At 41.8% G+C, this 22,529-nt stretch overlaps 1 protein-coding gene and 1 long non-coding RNA gene across 11 annotated transcripts in view; one reads left to right on the forward strand and one right to left on the reverse strand.

Annotated features, from left to right (window-relative positions):
- Window positions 1-330: 330 nt before the first annotated feature.
- ADHFE1 (alcohol dehydrogenase iron containing 1) overlaps window positions 331-22,529 on the reverse strand; it is a 33,590-nt gene continuing 11,391 nt past the window's right edge. For 4 of the 10 annotated variants that reach the window (XM_082364819.1, XM_082364817.1, XM_082364820.1 and 1 more), the window contains 8 exons: window positions 21,465-21,542; window positions 20,085-20,190; window positions 16,659-16,811; window positions 14,749-14,847; window positions 12,038-12,116; window positions 11,770-11,866; window positions 8,621-8,778; window positions 331-864 (listed from right to left, as the gene is read on the reverse strand). In XM_082364819.1, coding sequence (XP_082220945.1) covers window positions 781-864; window positions 8,621-8,778; window positions 11,770-11,866; window positions 12,038-12,116; window positions 14,749-14,847; window positions 16,659-16,811; window positions 20,085-20,190; window positions 21,465-21,542 — 854 coding nt within the window. In that variant the 3' untranslated portion in view covers window positions 331-780. Of the gene's footprint in view, window positions 865-1,436; window positions 1,537-8,620; window positions 8,779-11,769; window positions 11,867-12,037; window positions 12,117-14,748; window positions 14,848-16,658; window positions 16,812-20,084; window positions 20,191-21,464; window positions 21,543-22,529 lie in introns of all 10 variants that reach the window. The other 6 variants (XR_014236762.1, XR_014236761.1, XR_014236763.1 and 3 more) reach the window with 6 other exon arrangements.
- The window catches only part of LOC309615376, a 515,886-nt gene continuing 494,903 nt past the window's right edge, over window positions 1,547-22,529 (forward strand). The window contains exon 1 of the long non-coding RNA XR_014236783.1: window positions 1,547-2,742. This is a non-coding gene — a long non-coding RNA (uncharacterized lncRNA). The remainder of the gene's footprint in view (window positions 2,743-22,529) is intronic.

A 22,529-nucleotide genomic window follows, 5' to 3' on the forward strand; every position in this document is an offset into this window, starting at 1 on the left:
AAGAAGTGAAAGTATAAAATATAAAGTAAACATTTTCTCTTAATTCTCTGTCCTCCAAATTCCATTTCTTCAGTGATCCCTTTTAAGTTTGATGTGTAACGTTCTTTCTAGATATATATACAGAGAGAGACATATATTTATATATAATTTAAAAAGTAAATATCAGACCATATTAATATATAACTGTCCTGCAACTTACTCTTTTCCACTTAGCAGTTTATCATGGACGTATTTCTAGTAGAGTTATTCTCATTCTTATTAGTAGCACAAAAGCATTCCATTATTTAATACACTATGATTTATTTATCTATATATTAATGAATGCTTAAGTTCTTTCAAATTTTTTATTATTAGAACATGCGCTGCCAGAAACATCCTTGTCATATTTCTTTACACACTTGTGCTAGTATTTTATAGGATAAATTTCTAGATGTGGGGTTGATTACTGGGCATAGGATATACACATTAATATTTTTGGTAGATACTGAGTGTTTGCCCTTTTGATACATGGAGCAGGGGTAGTCTGCAGGGTTTGGGGCAGGAACAGGGACCTCTGAAGTCTGGCTGAGGGTCCAGCATGGTGGGCATTTGTTCAGTGTGTTCTATGGAAGTAGCTGGACTTGGAGCATCAGGGAATCTTTTACAGGATAAAATTATATCACATTCAAGCTGGTAACAGGGAAGTTATGTGTGGAGGTGAAAAGACAAAGCCCTTGCTAGGTCAACTTCTGTTTTCAGAATTACGATGGCCAATGGTAATTCTTTCAGTGAAAATGAAAATCAATACAGTTTCATTGATGCTTCAAACAGAACAGACAGATCCTCTTCTGACTGAGGGCGTGGTGCAAGCTTGGTGACCCTTTCCTGAAACAGTAAACAAAAAGAATTACTCAGGGCTTTGCAAAGACAGTTTGTAAAAGCTACTAGGTATGTGAATTAACTCAGTCATGAGAAACAGTGACTTGATAATAGTCACAGCTTTAAAAATCATATTTCTTGTTTGCTTCTTACTAGCTGATTCCCAACTCAGAAGTTTTATCAAGTGATGCCTCTTTCCTGCGAAGTTTTCAGAAGCCATTACTCTTGCCTGAGGTCCTGAGAATAGCCTTCTACTCAAATGTACAGAACCCAACCAGCCTCAGGAAGAACACCTCCTACAATGACCAAACCACGCCAGTCAGGTGCCCCTGCCAGGCTCTCCCTGTGTGGAGGGCACTGTCCCAGGTACAACGTGTGCAGCCAGGGAAAACAGAACGGGGTCACCCTTGGCTTCAAAGACCATAGATTTTGCAACTTGGACTTCATGTATATTACAAAGGACTTCACTAGGACATTAACTTTCAGGCTATGGGCAGCAAGTGACTCTTTTTTAAAAAAAAAAAAATTAACTAAGGTTTTATCTCTACCTTCCCAAATGAATTCAGTGATTTCCTTACTTTCTCCAGTGATTATTGAGTCAAGTCAGCAAAGACACCAGCACCTCCTACTGCTCTTGACACTCCCGTCAGTGGCTCCTTAATCCCCAAATTTCCAGGCCTAAATGAAATTAAGAAACGTGCCAGTGTTTTGGTTGCATGTCTGTGGGTCTCTGGGTCCGTTTTCTGTGATGAGCGCCTGTGTGGGACAACACTTGGTAGGAGAGCGAAGCTCCATGGGGCAGGGCTGTGCCCAGCGCCCCACATGGCAAACAGGTGCTCAGCAGTTACTGGTTGGATTAATAAAGATGATGGGAGGGGGGATACTGGCATCTCAAGATTCACACATACGAGATAGTACTCCGACTCCCCCACCTTCCATTTTTCCTTCTCTCAGAAATGTCACCCAGTCACTCAGGGAAAAACCTAGGAGTCATCCTGGATTCCTCTTTCCCTTCCCTACAAGTTCAGTCCATCAGCAAGTCTGTCGGATCCACCTGCAAATTAAATCCCAAATCTGACCACTTCTCACCTCCCGATCCATCACAACCTGTCGTAGTGACTTCATGCTCCTGTCCTACTTGAAAGGCCTCTTAGAGTTGTTTCCACTTTCGCTCCACTCTCACCCCCTAGAGGTCATTCTCCCCACAGCAGCCAGAGTGATTTTTCCGCATTGCAAGCTTGATCACACCATTCCCTTGCTTAACACACTCTGATGACGTCCCACTGCAATTAGAACAAAACCATGTCCTCTAACCCCAGCTCTGACTCTTCTCCCACCCGCTCATCTCACTTAGACCCGTGGTCCCCCTTCAGTCCCATGAAAATGCGAATCTTCACCCTATCTCAGGGCCTTTCCCCTCTGCCTGGAATGCTTCTCCCAGATCTTCACCTGGCTGCCTCCACCTCCAATCAGAGGCCTTCTCTGACCACACTCGCTGGAGTTCCCGCCACACTGTCCCTTGTGAAATCACTATCTCATCACCCAGGTTTCCTTCAGACCACTAATCATTATCTGAAACGATTTTTTTTTTTTTTTTTTTTTTGGCTGTGTTTTGGGTCTTCGTTTCTGTGCGAGGGTTTTCTCTAGTTGTGGCAAGCGGGGGCCACTCTTCATCGCGGTGCGCGGGCCTCTCACTATCGCGGCCTCTCTTGTTGCGGAGCACAGGCTCCAGATGCGCAGGCTCAGTAGTTGTGGCTCACAGGCCTAGTTGCTCCGCGGCATGTGGGATCTTCCCAGACCAGGGCTCAATCCCGTGTCCCCTGCATTAGCAGGCAGATTCTCAACCACTGCGCCACCAGGGAAGCCCCTGAAATGATTTTATTTGTATCTTATTTGTAGATTTGATTAGATGACCATTGTCTGTCTTCCTTACTAGAACGTAAGCTGCATGAGGGAGGGAAGGGACTTTATTTTCTAAACTGTGTCACATACAATTCATGGTATATTGTAAGACATCAATAAGTATTCGTCAGGTAAAAGGAAGAATAAAAAGAAGGAAGGATGTATACAAAAATTAACTTTAAACGCACCTAAATGTAAAGACCTAAATGTAAGAGCTAAAACCTTAAAACTCTTAGAAGAAAATGGGAAAATATTCATGACTTTGGGTTTGGCAGTGATTTCTTGGATATGACACCAGAACACAGGCAACAAAAGAAAAAATAGATAAACTGGACTACATCAAAATTAAAAACTTTTATGCATCAAGGAACACTACTAAGAGAGTGAAAAGCCAACTCATAGAATGGGAGAAAATATTTGCAAATCATATATCTGATAAGGGATTAATATCCAAAATATACAAATAATTGCTACAACTAAATAACAAAAAACCCCAAGCAACTCAACTCAGAAATAGGCAAAGGGCTTGAATAGATATTTCTTCAAAAAAGATATATAAATAGCTAATAAGCATGTGAAAAGATGCTCAATGTCATTAGTCATTAGGAAAGTGCAAGTTAAAACCACGAGTTACCACTTCACACCTATTAGAATGGCTATCCAAAAAATGGAAAATAACAAGTGTTGGTGAAGATGTGGAGAAATTGGAACCCTCGTGCATTGTTGGTGGGAATGTAAAATGGTGCAGCCACTATGGAGAATAGTTTGACAGTTTTGTCAAAAAGTTAAAGTTCTGTGATCACAGAACTACCCTGTGATCCAGCAATTCTATTCCTTAGGTATATACCCCAATGAAATGAAAGCAAGGACTAAAACAGATACTTGTACATTGATGTTCACAGCAGCACTATTCACAATAGCCAAAGGGTGGAAACAACCCAAGTGTCCATCTGCAGATGAATGGATGAACAAAATGTGGCCTATCCATACAATGAAATGTTATTCAGCCATAATAAGGAATGAAATTCTGACACATTTATTAGGACATTATGCAAACTGAAGACACAAAAGGACAAATATTGTATGATTCCACTTACATGAAGTACCTAGAATAGGCAAATTCACAGTGATAGAAAGTAGAATAGAGGTTACCAGAGGCTGGGGGAAGAGGAGAGTGGGGAGTTACTGTTTACCATTTAGCAATAGAGCAGGGCTTCTTTTTGCGATGATTTAAAAGTTCTGAAAATGAATAGTAATGATGGTTGCACAACCCTGTAAAATGTACTTAATGGCACAGAGTTGTACACTTAAAAATGATTAAAATAGTAAATTTTATGTCAGGTATGTTTTACCACAACTTAAAAAAAAAGAATGGATGGACATATGGGAGAAGGATGGGGGACAATGCTGAAGAGTATGGGTGAAGCCAAGGTAAAGCTTCATATCCCAGCACATCTTGTAGAGACCCTAAAGAATTTTGAAAATCCATAGCAAGGCAGAGACTTGTTCACGGTGACTTACGCACACATTTGTGGCAGGGTCCAGAACGGAAGTTCGGTATTTGCTATGGCCGAAGTTGCCACATTATTCTGTTTATAATGGCAGAGAGTCTCATCTGATGAGCTCAAGCGCCCTTAAAACAACCCTGTTCATCTTGCATGAAGTAGTTCAGGACTCTCAGCTCAGGCCAAGCTGAGGTGAGTTTCTCTTTCACATTTCTAACCCCCAACGATTGGTTCAACAGGGGCAAGGACGTAAAGTTTGTGATATATCCTTGCACGTATCACTTGTGCCATATAAAAGCCAACCTCTCAGGATTCAGATGTGTTCCGCACTGTGCTATTATTTATAGACACGTAAGACCGAAGGACAACTGATTAACATGGGCACTGAAATAAATTCAGACTACTACTTTTAGCACATTCATAAAATAACATTTCAGCGGGCCTGTCTGCCAGGGAGTGGAAGTGCTCATTTTGGTAGACAGCTCTCCTCGGTAATGAAATGTTTTGATGGGAAATGTAAATGTTTCTTGCCAGAGGTTTCAGAAATCCAGCTTGGAAGATTAATTTATTCTTGCCTGCTCCCCGAGCAGCGCGGCTATGGCAGTTGGAAACCTCTGTACACAGGGCTGCTATTTGCTGCCACCAGTATGGGCTGTGGTGTTTGGTTAAGAATACTGGCCTGGTTGTTCCAGAGAAAACCGATCCCTCTTTGCTGAACATAAAAGAAGCTTTATCAAATGTTGACTGCATGAAATATCCTTTCTGGTGATGTTCTTTGCAGGAAGAATATATCCCTCTCACTACCTTAAATCCTGTAATACTAATAAGTGAAGATTTGTCTGCTGCATGTGTAAAATTCTGAAGTTGCCATAGCATTCCTGTAAAATGTTCACTAAAAAAAAAACAACAAAAAACTAAACAAAAACCCAACAGTAGTTCAACTGCAAAACAGGCAAGCTTATTTCCAATATTCCTTCTAAAGTCCTATGAATATTCCCCCCTTCCCCATATATGCATATAAATCTGTCATATTGACTTCAAAACTGAACTAGTGCCAGTGAATTAAAATTAACTGTGTTTCTCCTAATCGTGAAAACATGATCAAAGGAAAAAAAGGCAGCATCCACCTTGGGGCTGCTTTATGAACATAGCTTGAGGAAATCCTGGTTTCCTACTTTATAGACATGACTTGTTTAGAAAGATTCAATTTACCTTGCATCCTTTGTGAAACTAAGAAATTAGTTTTGTCTAATTAAGGTTCTGCTATCTGTGATTTCCCAGTATGACATGTGCACTGAGGCATTCAGAATGATACCTAATTAACTTGCTATTTTAGAGGATGGTCTCAAGTGTTACTCTGGATCTGTTGCTGTTTGGAACAGCTTTTGAAAGTGGAAGCCTGAGTACAGTAGAATTAAAACCGTCCACACCTGCCAGTGTGTGCTGATGGCTGGAAGATGCATTGCCACAGCAATTAAATGGCCAAGAATATCATCCAGTTTTATCTGAAACTCATGAATACCATTCTTGGAGGTTGATAAATACATATGCCTGAACATTTTCCTGGGATAACAAGCAGAACTTTTCAGAGGACCCCCTGAAGAGTGGACACTCTTGCTGGGACCATGCTATAAGAGCCAGAGGCTACATCAAAATCGTGGTGACCACTTGGTCTCTGGTATTCCTGGACAGGCTTTCATGGCTCCTTTTCATTGGCTGAGTCCTATTAAGTCTAAGGAAATTGCTCAAAAACAAGGACAGAAGATTTAAGAGGAGAGGGTTGCAGGAATGTGCTCCTTTAAATGTTCACTAGCCCGGGTTAGGTGCTATAGAAGATAGATGAGCAAACCAGGCAGGCTCCTACCTTCATGGAACTTTAATAGGTTTGGAAAAAATGATTGTGATGGTCATACTTTTTATTTAGTCCCTTCGACTTACAGGTTAGGACTGTGGGTTAGAACTAGTGTCTCTGCTGTACTTTGAGACTCCTCTTTTTCTCATTCATTTATATTTTTGGATGCAACTGAGCCCACTGGGCCTGACCCTAAATCAGGGAAACTGGTGGCCCATGGGCCATGTTTTGTTTGTACATTGGGAAATCAGGGAATTCAACACAAACATCCCAATTGCTGATTTTTCTTAAAAATGCAAATTCTACCAACACTGGGAACTGAATTTATGCTTGGTGTTAATAAATTGTAGCTGAAAAGCTGCTCACCCAATGAGATGGGTCACGTGCTTTCCAGTTCACCAAAGTCCCCACCATTCCCTAGTGCCTTAAATTGCTTTGTTCATTGCTATTATTTACCTTGCTCCTATGGACAGATAAGTCTGTGAACCCAATCCACACAAATATTATCTTATGTGAGTGGTGAGGTCTTCAACATTCTAAGTACTTGCTGAGTGGGGAAGAAGCCAGTTTGAGGCCTTTGCTTAACTGAAGTGGGCTGAGGGAAAAGCACCACTTGTGATAAGCAGGATGCTGTGTGAGTGGATATTCTAGCTGTTAACTCTGTTCCAATGTCAGGGATAGATACATGAATGCCTTAATTTTGGGGAGACTGCCTTATCCTCATAGTGTTTGTTTGTTGGTTTTTTTTTTAAATAGAAGTATAGGGCTTCCCTGGTGGCACAGTGGTTAAGAATCTGCCTGCCAGTGCAGGGGACACGGGTTCGAGCCCTGGTCCGGGAAGATCCCAGATGCCGTGGAGCAATTAAGCCCATGCGCCACAACTACTGAGCCTGCGCTCTAGAGCCCGTGCTCTGCAACAAGAGAGGCCACCACAATGAGAAGCCCGCGCACCGCAATGAAGAGTAGCCCCTGCTCGCCACAACTAGAGAAAGCCCGCACACAGCAACGAAGACCCAACACAGCCAAATAAATAACTAAATAAATAAATAAATAAAATTTAAGAAAAGTATAGTTGATTTACAATATTGTGTTAGTTTCAGGTGTATAGCAAAGTGATTCAGTTATATATATGTACTTTTTTTCAGATAATTTTCCATTATAGGTTATTACAAGATATTGAATATAGTTTCCTGTGCTATACAGTAAATCCTTATTGCTTATCTGTTTTATATAGAGTAGTTAGTATCTGTTAATCCCATACTCCTAATTTATCCCTCCCCCCTTGCCTTTCCCCTTTGGTAACCATAAGTTTGTTTTCTATGTCTGTGAGTCTATTTCTGTTTTGTATATAGACTCATTTGTAATGTTTTCTAGATTCCACATATAAGTGATATCATATATCTGTCTTCCTCTGTCTTATTTCACTTAGTATGATATTCTCTAGGTCCATCCACATTGCTGCAAATGACAATATTTCATTCTTTTTTATGGCTGAGTAATATTCCATTGTATATATACCACATCTTCTGAAGCCAGTCACCTGTTGATGGGCACTTGGTTTGCTTCCACGTCTTGGCTATTGTGAATAGCGCTGCTATGAGCATTGCACGTATCTTTTCAAATTAGAGTTTTTGTCTTTTCCGTATATCCTCATAGTGTTTAAGTGACCCTTGCCTTTCGCATTTTGGACAGGAGGAGTTAGTGAGTGCTCTGGGCCTGGTGAGCATGGTGTCATCTCCTGGCTCTGAGCTCTCTGTTTTATGGTGAATTACAACAAACAGGGTCTTGGCCTATTAGGCTCTGGTGCTATAACACAAGGGTATCTCATCCTAAATGGAAGAGAGGTCCAATGGGGCATAAACTCTTTTCATGAGAACCTTGAGAGGGGAAACTTTACATCTACTATAATTCTACCATATAAATGATAGCTGCTCAGTTTAAATTCTTTTTTTTTTTTCAGTTTAAATTCTTTAGGAGCATATAAATAAATGAAATAAGACTCAAAGTGACACAAATAAGTATATATGTATAAAATATATAATCTCCCAAATATGTTTAAAAAGTGATTTTGTAATCATCTTAATTTAAAAGCCATGTCTATTCTTCACAAAATAGTAGAATTTGTAACTCTTTATAATGGAAAATAATATTAGTGGCCCTTTTGGAAGAGCTTCACATAGTTTTATAGGGGACTCTTAAAAGAGCAGAAATGGAGAAAAGGGAAATTCTGCTATACTCAAGATAAACTTGGTTGTTTTTGCCTTAAATTTTTATAAAGGATTCTTTCATTACATCATCAAAGCTTCACGTAAGCCACAGTTTAATGGAAGAATATAAAGGCGAGGGAGACTTGGCCCCTTCCCCCTGGGGAAGGGGAGAGCTGCTGCCTGGTGGGGGGAGACCTGGGTTGTCACCTCCTTCCCTAAGATGCCCCAAATGGACCGTGTCTCTCCTGGAGCCTGGTGCTTCTTAGAAGGCAGCGAGGGTGGGCTGCGTCTCTTACCTGGGGCAGTGTTCCTTTCACTAATGCGGGGATATCAGCCTTGGAGTAGCCAATGGCAGCTAGGCCATCATCCACATCCAGATCGAATAAGAATTTCCGCAGCGTGTCTGCCAAAATAGGCCCAGCATCTGGGACCCTGGCAGTGCGGGTGTCGGCTCCTGGAAGACACAAAGCACTGACTGTAGAGAGGAGGAAGCTGGCCCTGGGTGTGATTCAGTCACAAGATAGCTGAATACATAACCTACTGCCGGCCCCTCACACTGAGGACAAGGGCACCGCTGTGCCCCCAGCCGGGAGGCCGGCTCAGCTGTCAGCCCCGCAGAAGACAGGCCAGCCTGGGAGCCCCCAGAGCCTCCATAGAGAAGTCGGAGAGCGGGGAGGGGGGCTCGCTTGGCTCTCACATTTCCAGTGGGCTGCTCGCCCTCTGTGTGGTGGGAAGAAGAGAAACGGCCCAGAAAAGAGGCACAGGAAGGAGACCAAGAAAGAAGGCTGGTGTTTGGATGAGGAGGAATGAGCATCTGTAGGAGAAAACACAGCTTATGTAACTTTCAAGGCTTGGAATTTGCTGACATCTAGAGGTCTACACATTCAGTGTCCTTTCTCAAGGCGACAGCTTAGAAGAAGACAAACCCTTTGCAAACACTTTGTGAGACAAGGATCTACAGAAGTTCAAAAAACTCCAACATTAACTGCCAAAAAGGAGGAAAATGACAAAAATGGATTAGGTGTGGCCGGGGAAGGAGTATATTTCCTCTCTCTAGCTAGAAAACTTTTTTGGACTCTGTTGCCAAAGGGCAGGTCCCTCTAAATATATATTATACAACCTGTCAGGCAGAATTAAGAATAAGGAGACTCTTAGAAAGCAGTATTTAACATGTAGATAATAATGATATCGATGAATGAGGAAGAAGGTTGCCAGGGATTGGAGATTTGTAAGGGCAGAATTTGGACATAATTACTAATTAATACACAAAAGCATAGAGAAGTCAATCTGGAAGAGCCAGGGGGTTCTGCCCTCAGGCAGGGTGGCAGTGAAAGTTCCCAGATGAAGGGAATCAATCCCAAACCCTCAGCACCCATGCCCCACGCCCCCATCTGTTCTGGTTGAACACATTCATCGCCGGGACGTGCTGCAATCTGTAAACAGAAGGTAGCATTATTTATTTATTATCCAAAATGCCTCATGCTGTGGTCCAAGTCCACTTTCTCTGTATAAGTCAAAAAGAGACTAGAAGGTATGGTTCACTCCATACTGAAGTATTTTATTAAATCAGTTTTAGCCTTTCTGTTCTCCGACAGAGACCTGTTTATGTTATCCAGGAAAAGGTATAAATAGAACCAGATACAGAGCTAGTTGGGAGAGCAGCTGGATGGAAGGTAAAACTTGCCCAACAAGACCAGTCTGTATTACACAGCGGCAGCTCAAATATGGATTAAGTGGAGGGTAACACATGATACGGGGTTTATGAGGTTCTTATGTTCCCGGTATCGCTGCCATCCAAAGCTCCAGGTTTTCCTATGAAGTGTTTTAGAAAAAAAGAGAAGGTAGGAAAGAGAATACATTGGTATAAAGCTAAGACAATCTGAGATTACATAGGGAATCAAAATATTTAATGCCATTTGCAGCAACTTGGATGGACCTAGAGATTGTCATACTGAGTGAAGTAAGTCAGAGAAAGACAAATATCATATGATATCGCTTATATGTGGAATATAAAAAAAGGGTACAAATGAACTAATCTACAAAACAGAAATAGAGTTACAGATGTAGAAAACAAACTTACGGTTTTCAGGGGATAAGGTGGGGGAGGGATAAATTGGGAGATTGGGACTGACATATACACACTACTGTATATAAAATGGATAACTAATAAGGACCTACTTACTGTATAGCACAGGGAACTCTACTCAATACTCTGTAATGACCTAAATGAGAAGAGAATCTAAAAAAGAGTGGATATATGTGTATGTATAACTGATTCACTTTGCTGTACACCTGAAACTAACACAACATTGTAAATCAACTATACTCCAGTAAAAATTAAAACAAAAATATTTAATGGCTAAATATGGAATAATATTAACCAAAAATTCCTTTGCAAGAGGAAAGTATCGGTAGTTCCTCTGGCCTGGCTTTTGTCTAATAGAGGCCTTGCTTTCTCAATAGTTTTGTTGGTGGCCTGGAATGTTAGGTTTAGGCTGTCTAAAATTTTCCCGTTTACCATACATCTAGCGTACTATTTGGGCTCCTGCCTGTTTACACTGTTTGCATATTTATGAAGGATCTGAGTCCCAACATAGAGCTGAACAGTATCCCCAGTCCAAAAGGGAAAAGGGATACAAGATCCTTGGAAAAGTAGGCCCCATGCTTCTGGCAGCACATGCCGGGAAATCTAGCAGTGGGAGGTGGAGATGAAGCAGCACATTCGGAAGGATATCTGGGTCGTTCCTACCTTCTTGGAACTAATCTCTCCAACGGCTCGAGCTAGAGGAGCAAAATGCGGTTTTCTTTTTAGCTTTTCCCTTTCTAAAACACGTAGGGGAATAGATGTTTTAAAAGTTAATTAATACTTAAGTTTACCTAAAAGAATTCTTGTATTAGAAAAATACCAATATTTTACTTAACACTACAGCGATCCTAAATGTAACTGTATTTCTTGTAAGATTTAAAAGGCACTGTGGGTATATTATTATAGACATTATTTATCCTACAGAACAGCAAACAAATTCTTCTTTGGGGAACTTTTTATAAAGTTTCTAGTTGTTTAGGTTCTCTATAACTGGGAATTTACTGTTACTTCCTGATTTAGATTCATTTTTAGTTCCTATTAAACAAGACAAAAACCATATATAACATGAATAGTATATAAACAGTTTCACTTTCCTTGGGGACGAAAACAGTGGAAATATTATTACTGTAAACTTAACGTAAGCAATACTTGGTTCCATTTCATTGCTAATAGACTCTTAGAAACACAAAATTACAGAATTTTAGTGCTAGATAGGAATTTGGGCAGGTCACTGACATTTTGTTATTAAATTATCCCAAGCAATATTTTTTGGTATTATTCTTTATGGTTTATCTTCAGAAGCATCCTAGGAAATGCTCCACATATGTGGGTCACAGATTGATGATTAACGGTTCATACCCAATATTTCTGCCATCTCCAGGTGGTGCTCAGGAGACATCTGTGCTGTGAAAGTGAACACTGCTGGGGAGGTGAGTACCACAGAAAGGCCGTGAGGCTGGGGAGAAAGGAAACATGGTGACCAACGTGGCAAAGTCAGTCTTCAACATGCGTATTCTAGATATTAAATTACTTTACCTTGTACTCCAAGCAATCAAGAATTGACAGATACATTTATGGCAATTGAGAGGAATCTAAGACTAAATTAAAGAATTTATTATGATTTTACCACCAGTGGGTGATCCACATTATAATCCTTTGCTTTATATGTCTTCACTAAGCCTGAAATTGGGTAAGACATTCCATGGCTAGAAAAGAAAGAAAGTCCTTATGTTGACATACAGATATCAGAAATTCAAGTTAACAATACTCTATGGGAGAGACCCTCACAGTCTCTTGACAATATTATTAACCCACAAAGTTAGACATTCTGTTTTCTTTGATTCCTATGAGGATATATTATTATGCAGTTGATATTTGGTGTTTTCATTCACAAGACTTCTGAAATGTTAAAATTCAAATGCTCATAGAATTGTATGCCATTAGAAAGTATTGATGCTTAAGTTGCTGGCCAAGCACATTGGTTAAGCTTATGATCTTGAAGAAATCAAGAATTCACTTTGAAGTTTCTTTAATAATCTTCAGGGTATGCATTTTCTATCTTACTCTGCACTGCCTTGGCAGTGTGTTCCTTCACAAACTGAAGATGTCGGTGGGAATTTTATGAGCCAAGATGTACTGCACTAGATATGCAAGCTTGTTCCGCCAGTGATCTGTCTTGCCAATGATTGATACCTTCTTTTAAATGCTACGTACTAATGGGAGTTGAATCATACATGATTGTTTCAGCCTGAAAGGCTATGCAGAAAAGGCATTTTCATTTTTATTTGTGGGGATTTTTTGGTATGTTTTAATGGGAAAACTCTTTATCCTCTCGAATTCTTAGTGAACAAATAGGACAATACAGGATAATTTACTAGATGACCCAGAAGATACACATTGTGACAAGTTAATATATTTACAGTTAATATATTGAAAAAGAAATGTTTTACAATAGTAAAATGGTCTGTAAGTCTATTAATGTGGGTTATTGGATGACTTTGTTTTTATTTGCTAAAAGATTTACATTTCATAGACAGATGAAGTATTTTGGTGAATTGTATGATTATCCAAAAAAAGGTGCCCCATGCCTGTCATCTCTCACGAGGCAGATCAGAAGCTATCCGTTCTCTGAGTTGTTGGATACTTAGGGACGTGCTTTACTGTTTTCGGGCTTCATAGTATTCAGAAAAATATTGCTTAGCATGCTTCCGTGATGTGAGAGGGTTCATGTAACTTTCAAAGTACCTTTCTAACAACAGCCAATATTTTAGTTTGATTTCTTTTATTTTAACAGTTATATATATTCTTTGTAAAAAAGAAAAATGATCCATAATCCTATTTCCTCAAGATAACCATTATAGAATATTTCCTTCTAGTCTTCTTACGGATATGTTTAATTTATGATCGTATTGTGCACTGTTTTTGACATTGCTTTTGTTACTTAATATTCTTTATAAACATTTCCCCATACCATTTTCTATTCTTCTAAAATATTATTTTAATAGATATTTTATTCTTTGAGTACTAAACTTCAGTTAACCATTCCCAAACTGTTGGGAATTTAGGTTGTTCCTAAATGTTTCAGTTATAAATAACTTTTAGGTGAATATCCTTATAAGGATATTCTTTGATCATATCATGATTATTTCTTTAGGCTACATTTCTAGAAGTAACATCAGTGGGGCAAAGGGTATAAACATTTTCCAAGCTCTGGGCAGATTTTGTTCAGTTGCTTCTTAGAAAGGTGGTACCCATCTATGCTCCTCTCAGCAGCAGAATTTGAGGGTGAACATTTCATTGCGCTCCCCTAGCAAAGGCCAATTCTTAATTCTCCGTGTTCACTGGTTTTCAAGTTTAAGGCAACATACCAATAAAGTTCTGATCAAAAGACTAATTCTGGCTATTGACAAATATTCTAATCCCCTTCTTTTTGAGAGAGATTAGGAGAAAAAAAATCCTGCGTTTGACGTTTTAAAAACCCATGACACATGATGAAGATGTGGAGAAATCAGAACCCTCATCCACTGTTGGTGGGAATGTAAAATGGTGCAGCCGCTGTGGAAAACAGCCTGGCAGTGCCTCAGAATTTAAACAGAGTTGCCATATGACCCAGCAATTCCACTCCTAGATATATACTCAAGAGAAATAAAAACATATGTCCACCAAGTAAACTTGTACATGATTATTCAAGCAGCAATATTCATAGTAGCCAAAAAAGTGGACACAACACAAATGTCCATCATCTGATGAATGAATAAATAAAATGTGGTATATCGGTGCAATGGAAAATTGCTTGGCAATAAAAAGGAAAGAAGTACTAATATGTGCATGGTATGAACCATGGAAACATGATGCTAAGTGAAAGAAGCCAGGCACAAAAGATCACATATGATATGATTCCATTTATATGAAATGTCTGGAATTTGCAAATCCATAGAGACAGAAAGTAGATTAGTAGTAGTTTAAGACCTGGGGGTATAGGAGGATTGATGGGCCACAGCTAAGGGGGACAGGATTTCTTTTTAAGGTGATAAAATGTTCTAAATTGATTGTGGTAATGGTAGCACAACTTTGTGAATATACTAAAAACCACTGAACGTTTTAAATGGGTGAATTATATAGTATGTGAATAATAGCTCAAAAAAGCTGTTACTAAAAAGAAAAAAATCTATGACCCGATAAACTGCATTTGAATTAAGAAAATATTATGGGACACTAAGTTAAATATCTTCTTTCTATAGCATATTTAAAATCTTACCACATGTCCTAAATTATAAACATTTAAAAAATTTAAGGGCAATAGCTTAGGTGAAGAAATAAAATCTCAAATTTGCTCACCACAGATGAACACCAGCATTTCCAAAGCCAATGCCAGCAAAAGCACTTGCCAAGTGCATATTAGACCTTGCTTCAAGATCATCAGGATTTCTGACAGCCCTGTGGATGATATAAATACCTAACAATAACACATCTACATTGGCATTTCCTAGTGAATAAAGAGCCGCCTTAGGGAAAGATCTGGAAAAAAAAGAAATGCTACTCGATAGGAAGAAAAATTAGGCAAGTTATTCAATTGACACCTTGTCTTCTAGATGAAAACCAAAGGGAAACATATTTTCTCGTCAACAGTTTGAGCAAAGGCATAATAAATATGCTGTCAGGCTGCTCATGTGATAAAAGTGCCAGGGGAAGAAAGCACTGACCCTTGGACTATGAAAGCTGCTCAAGAAAAGTGCCCTGAGACTCATTCTTCTTCTTCACTTGTCAATGACCTTGACTGGGGCTGTGAGTGGACTCAGAGTAAACACATACTCAGAAGGCACAGGGCCCAGGCTGGTTTGCTGAAGTGAGTTCCTGTCGCCTGGGGCTACTTACTGGCCAAATGAGCCGCCCAGACATCTTTCTCTCTGTGATACCACCCAAAATCGGACCCACTGGAGACCTCTTTTGGTATCTGTGGAAATCGCACATGTTATTTTAATACTTATTACTGTGGAAGAAGTGGGATGTTATTGTAGGACAAGCCTTTACTTGCTCCATCCCTCCTCAGTGCCACTTTGGAAAAGCAAATTCTCAAAGGCCCCTTTCAGATGCAGCTCAGCCTTCCTGCTCCTGGGCTTGGAAACCCTGTCCCAGGGAGGAACCCTGAGACAGCCAAGGGCACCCCTTCCCACGTGACTTTTTGTGATCCTGCCTGGAGTAAGGGTTCTTGCTATGAAATAAAAGTGCCACAGCCTTTTTCCTCCTTTCATCTGGAATAGTTAGGCACTTGTGTCTCTTTCCAAAACCCAGTGTTCGTTCCTTATTCCCAAATAACAAGGTGAGATAGCAGGTGATGGAGCTTCAGCCTCTCTTCTGTCCATTTCGCCCCCTCACCTCCCACAGCTGCCATGCCAAGCCTTGTGTCCCCGTCAGACAGCTGGCTGGCCATCATCTGCATCTGCTTCTACCCAGACAAATCCTCCCTGCTGGGCTCTGAGCTGGAGAGAGGTCTGTGTCCCTCCCATACCTCTACTACAAAATGCTGTCCTAGGCCCCTCTCCCTCTAGGCCGGAGGAGGCACCGCGCTCACATCTAGTCCTAACCTGCCCTGTTCTTGCCCTCTGTTGTGTATAAATACAAAGGGCAGTTCGACTTTGCACAAGTCTTAATGTCTCAGGGATCAGTTTTCATCTCTAAGTACATCTTTGCTCTCTCTCAAGAGTCTATTATGGCTATTTCATGCATAAATCTTTCCAAACCTTTTAGGAATCTTTTTAGGAAGGCTTTCATATCTCCCAGGACAGACGTCTCTACACATCTATTTCTTAAATTGAGTTCATGTGCGTTTGCTCATGGGTCGACCCCGTGTGCCTCTGGACAGGGCCTGATGGGGCAGGGCCAACATCTGTCTCGTGGTTCTCATTTCTGCCCTTGGTAGCCAGATCTCAAAGGACATCTCCCCTCCCCCAGGTTTGGTTTTGAGGCTTTGATGAATAAACCTTCTACCTGCATCCTTCATAAATTAGGGGCTCCTATGTTGTCCCCTCATGATCTTTGCCTTTTCAGATCAAAGGATCCAGTTTTCATCTGTCCTCATGGGGCTCCCTCCAGAGGTTGCTGGTCTCTGGTGCTTCTGTATGTACAGTGACTGATTTTTTTTGGTGAGCAGGGTTGCTCAGGACATTTCAGGATCTGGTGCGCCACATTTCACGTGAAGGTGGAAAGTGGTTTTTCTGTTCTGTTTCCGTCCCCTCTGGGTGACATACCTCTTCAGATACTTAGCAACGATCCTCAGTGCGTGGACTGCCCAAATGTCACTGATGGGGTTGCTGCCCTGGTAGGCTGGCCGAGTGATGGGATTTGCAGGGCAGGGGCTCCGCATGTGGTACGGGAGGGCAGTGTAGGACTCCAGGGCGTGACTAACAAGGAATATTTAAAATACACAGTTGAAAGCATCCTTTTCCTCCTTTGCTCCATTCAGATCACAAACTGTCTCAGAACGCTCGGTACTCACTCCCCTGTGGATATGCTTCGTAGTGCTGATAATCACAACTCATCTCAATAATCAGCATCTTGTCCACGACAGTCTTTGCTTATTATAGAAATTAACACAGTGAAGTTGACATTAACAGCACTACAGTGTTTTTGACCAGTATGTATAAGATTACATATGGTTCCTTTCTAGTGCCAGTACATCTTTATGATGCTGAAATTTTAAACATTTAAGTCATGAAGAAAAGCACTGAATCTGAAAAATGACTTCCTTCTAAAGTATATTTACCATTTATACCTTGCATTGATCAAACACCATATTACCCATCCAAGAAGGGTCATAGTTACACTAGCCTTCTATAAGAGTACAGTGCAGTGGGTTGGCCCCCCAGATGTAAATTCTGGCACCAGACTTTCCCACTGTGGGCCTGGGGGGAGTCACCATCCTCCCTGTGATTCTAAGATGGGGATAAATCATAAATCTTTCTTCATGGTGCTGCTGTGAAAATTAAGTTCACATATGTAAAGTACCAGCACTTTGTAAAACTTACCTTTCACCATTATTATTAATTCTTGGCCTGAACAAAAAATCTAATTCTTTCTTCTTACATGGCCTAAATTCAGGGTTGGCTGTTTTAAGAATAAAGCATCAGAGCTTCCTTTACCTACTGGCCTGCCACGAATTCTAGCTAATCGACTGCAGAAGATGAGAATAAACACAATCATCTAGATCAACGATTTGTTGGGAACACAGTATAACATGAACTGCTTTGTGCATGAGGTATAGTTTTCAGTCTTAGAATGGAGAATTTACTCTCTTCTGCATGTGTGAAGCAGATAACATCTTTTGAACAAAGTATTAGAACTTCAAAAAGAATTAGTTGGTGGACAAAAGCTATGGGTTTGTGGTGCTAAACAGGAAATCTGGGCAAGGCAAGAAGGAGGTGTCCACGTGGGGTGGACGGGGTGGTGATGAGTCCACCAAGGTGCAGTGTTAAACCTCTGCCCTGCTGTGCATCTTGATTCTGGGCGCAAGATCAGATCTGTCTTTAAGGGGCAGATTCACTGAGCTGAGCTCACAGAAACTATGTGTAAAACCTGGAAGTCTGATTATCGATTTCTAACAAGAAATATAACTGCTGAGGGGGACAGACACCTGAGTCTTCTAGGCATCTATTCTCCCTGTCGGCAAGTCTACGGATGCCCAATTATGGTCAGAAAGCCCATGGAGCCCTAACGAGGGGAACTGCCTCTAAGGTTGAATACATGGGTGTGTCCACCTTCAGAACAGGCTACTGGGCCTCAGGGGCAGAGTCCTCGGGCCACGTGCGCTCTCCCGTGGTCAGTCCTTGGAAGGGCCACTGCCATCACTCTCCTTTCTTCTGAGCCCACTCCCCGCTTTTATTGACAGCAGAGTCTTTGGGTCTGTGAGTCATTCATTTACACGTGACTGCTTTAGTCTGTTATATGTTTATTATGCAGTTCACAGCTAGGGAGGGTAATCTTATTTCCAAGTTATTCGAGGACAACTCTTCAGAGTACTGACAACATTGCCCAGGATGGAGTTGGACACGGTTTTCTCCAGTCTCTTGGCGGGCAGTGTAATGCAGTAAGAAAAGCAGACCATGGACTTGGGTAGACCTGGGTGTGAATCCTAACTCTGCTGCCTCCTGCTTGTGTGAACTTCACTCGACAGTTGTTAATTGAGTACCGACGATGTGACAGTCCCTGTGCCAAGGGGCAGGGATGGAGAAGCGCATAAGATGGTCCTGTCCTTGCTAAGCCCGCAGTGCAGTGAGGGAGACTGGCGTGTGAAGAGCGGTGTCTCCGAAGCAATGCACAGGCCCCCAGTGGGTAAGGGCAAAGGACAGAGTGGTTCTTAAGGAGAGGGGAGGGGAGGGGAGGGTCAGCAAAGGCTCCATCAATGACAGAATGCTCCAGTGAAAAGTGAAAGAAGAGTTCTCCAAGCAGATAAAGCGCTCAGCACTGGGGACATTCCAGGGGCTTTGGCTTTCAGACAGTAGGTGTGGAAAGGCAATGACAGACTTGTAAGGTAGAGGGGTGTGTGTGTGTGTGTATAAATGCCCGTGTGTTTGCGCGGTGGTCATATTGCCTTCTGGAAGCTTGTTGAGGCCAGTATGCAGGACAGACAGAAGGACTGTGGGAGGGAAGCAGGGAGACTGATAAGCAGATTGGATTACCGTCCAGGCAAGAGCTGGGGCAGGCCTGAGCTGAGGCGGGAGCAGATGGGAGAGGTTCGGTCAGACAAGAGAGAGGCCCTGTGGCTGGGTGTGGGCACGAGGCAAGGGAGAAGTCCATGCTGAGTCCTGCTGCGCACTGAGGTGAGGGACCCAGGAGGAGAAGCTGTGAGGGGTGGGGGGATTGAGAGAACTGTCAGATTTCATCAACTTCAAGATGCCATGCTTTTTAAGATGCACCATTAAAAAAAAAAAGTACCACTGAGGAAGAAAACCATACTGCCATGCCACAGATATACAGATATGCCTTGATTTCAGAGATGTTAAAATGAGAAGAAATGTGCATGTGCAAAGGGGTGGAATAGGGTCTTTTGGACCAGGTGAATGTGAAGCACCCGTGGGTCCCCGTGATGCCGCTGGAACGCAGGGCCCAGAGCTCGGGAGCGAGGCCTGTGGCAGAAACACTGATGAGGGAGCCATCAGCACATGGCAGATGAAGCCAGGGGAGCACGTGGTGTGACTCTGGGCGAGCTGCTCAACATCTCCAGCCCAGTTTTCTTTTCTGTGTGGCACAGAGCTGTGGTGAAGTGATGATGCGTGTGAAGTGCCGACAAGCGAGCCCTTCCAGCTCCGGCAGTGGGCCCTCTCGCCCCTGCTGTGTGCCTGAGGTTACAGCCCTGGCATCCCCTGGTTAGCGCAGCAGAGGCAGTGCTGTGGGTCTGAGATGCTGCCTGCCAGCTGCCGCTGCTCCTCTCCCTGTGTCCCCGTGGCTGCAGCTGTGGCTGGGCCGGTCCATCCCAAACAGCAGGTTTGTGGCTCACCTCGGACCTCACCTCATCTTTACAGCTTTAGCTTTGTCTCTCAGGAAAGGGGATAATGACAGCCAAAGCCAGCGCTGTTGTGGAGCACAGTGAATGAGTGCTTAACAAGTGCTTTCAGCAGTAAAATACTGTCCGTCAACCGAGTCCCGAAAGAGCCCCTGCAGGTGGCACGGGTACCTACCAAAGCACATCGAAGCCACTGTTGGCGATCACCCGCTCAGGCATGTACAGGGTGTGCAGAGGATCAATCAGGCCCAGTGTGGGTTTGATGGCTCGCGAAGCAATACCTAAGGCAGGGATTTTCAACAGAGGCTATAGGTACGGACACAATTTTTTAAAAATTAAATAACTTTAGGGTAACAAATTATCCTAAAAAAATTAAAATATGAGATAAGATTTCATTCTCATATAGGGAGGCAGCAAGGAGCAGTGGAAAGAGATTTGGAGTCAGAAACCAGGTTTTTTGGTGCAGCTGAAGCTCCTTGCAGTTTACAAGAGCCACTATATGCATCTCTTCCCAACTCCAGATTGAGTGACGTCATTTGCTATGGCAGAGTAGTTACACCACGCAGACACTCCAAATCGGGGCTTATTTACTCATTAAATTCTAGAGAGCTGGTTTACTAGAAAACCACTGGTTTGGGTCCTTGCTCTGTGATTTGCTGCATGTCTTTGGTACGTGTCTGGGCCTTTCTGAGTTCTCTGTAAGATTAGACTCTAATATAAACACAGGTCCTCCGTCCCTCCCAGAGCTGTTGTAAGGATCACATTAGATAATATGACGGGAAAGTCTTTAAAAAGATTTAAGGTAGAATTTAAGTGTTGGTTACTATTATTATTATCTTTAACAATGTCAAAGGATAATGTAGTTTAAAAAGAGAAGTTACCATAAATGTGCAGTTCAATGCCAATTTATTCCACTACAAAGGCCTGGAAGAAGGATATTGAACCAGACTCAAGGAGAGGGACATTTCCCCCACATTAGCTGAGAGTCAGAGAAGAAGACAGGATAAAGATGACAAAGAAGGTAGAAAGCAGAATAGTGGTTACTTGGGAATGGGGCTGGAGGGATTGACTGGGAAGGAGCATGAGGGAACTCTCTGGAGAAGTGGGAATGTTTTGTATCTTGATTGGGGTGGTGGGTACATGTGGTATATATTTGTCAAAACTCATCAAACTAGACTCTTAAAATGTATACATTTTATTATATAAAAATTACACCTCAATGAAATTGAGTTAGAATGTAAAAAAGATGTCTAAGAAAGGGAATAACCATTTATCACTGATATATAGTCACTAACTTGGGCAGAAGAATGGCCAATCAAGATTCATGGCATTTCAATAAGCTTTTGTAGGTAATTCTCAAAAACAAGTTTATTAGACTGCTTCATATTTTTTATATGTATGTGGGAAAAGAAAGAAAATGTGTCTATGTATATACCCTTTCCTTAACTCTGTAACTCCTTGAATTTTAAATATTAGGGTTAAAGAAAAGGGGGTGGAGTTAGTTGAAGGGTAAGAGAGAGAATTAAAAAAAATTTTTTATGGGCAAAGTTCTTACCAGTTTTTACTTTCAAGTATTCGTAGTCAAAAATGGCAACTCCAGTAGTTTCACTCCCAGTTCCTGAGGTAGTTGGGACTTGAACAAAAAAAATGTCAATTTTAATAAAGCATCTAAATAAAGGTCAGTGGAGATAATTAAGTCTTAGGAAATAAGGAGCAAGGTTAGAGGAGAAAGCTTTGCTGCCCTTGTTTGCTCACCTGATGTCTGTATTTGTATTAACATACATGTATGCTTCACGTGTATGACTGTGTCTACATTAACATGTGAGTAACAGGTCTGATGCCTGTGTTGGCATTAACATGCCGGCATCCGTGTTTAACATATGTGTGTGATGGCAGTGTCTGCATCAATACGCATACATGTTTAGCATGTATGATGTCTGTGTCTGCATTAACATGCATGTAAACCTAACATGTATGTGCACTTGATATGTATGCATGATGCCTGTATCTGTGTTAGCAGATGTTGATGTCCATATTGGCACTAACATGTATGTATGCCTAATATGTATGCATGATGTCCATGCCTGGATTACACACACGTGTGCTGAATGTGTATGTGTGATGTCTGTTTCTGTATTAACAGGGAGGAGTTCTGGGAGCCTCGGGCTCCTCTAGTGTCAGAGCTTAAGCAGCTGCAGTTGGGAATTCAAAAGCAGGCCTCTCGGCATCTCTGGGAAGAAAACTCGTATTTGCCGTCTCTAAAAGACATCTTTATTCCCTCTTGGCAGCAAGAACAGTAACACTCTGCCTTTGCCGGACTCTGCGGTTTTGTAGTTCTGTCAAGTTTCTAAATTTTACTAATCACCCCTCTGTGTGATGCCGACACAGTTTCACCAGAGGGTTCCATTTGCCAGACATCAATTATGCTGCTCCCTGCTGATCACTCATTCACGTCAAAGCAGTTCATCTGCTGTCGACTCACTCCTGCCCCATCACAGGGCCTGTTCACAGTGGGAGTAGGAGAGCGGGAGGAGAGAGGACAAGACTTTAAACTGATATTTTCCTGGGGTTGGGGGTGGTGGGATGAAATGGGAGGTTGGGATTGACATGTATACACTAA

Source organism: Balaenoptera borealis, assembly GCF_965194805.1.
Source record: "Balaenoptera borealis genome assembly, chromosome: 17".
Lineage (NCBI taxonomy): Eukaryota > Metazoa > Chordata > Mammalia > Artiodactyla > Balaenopteridae > Balaenoptera > Balaenoptera borealis.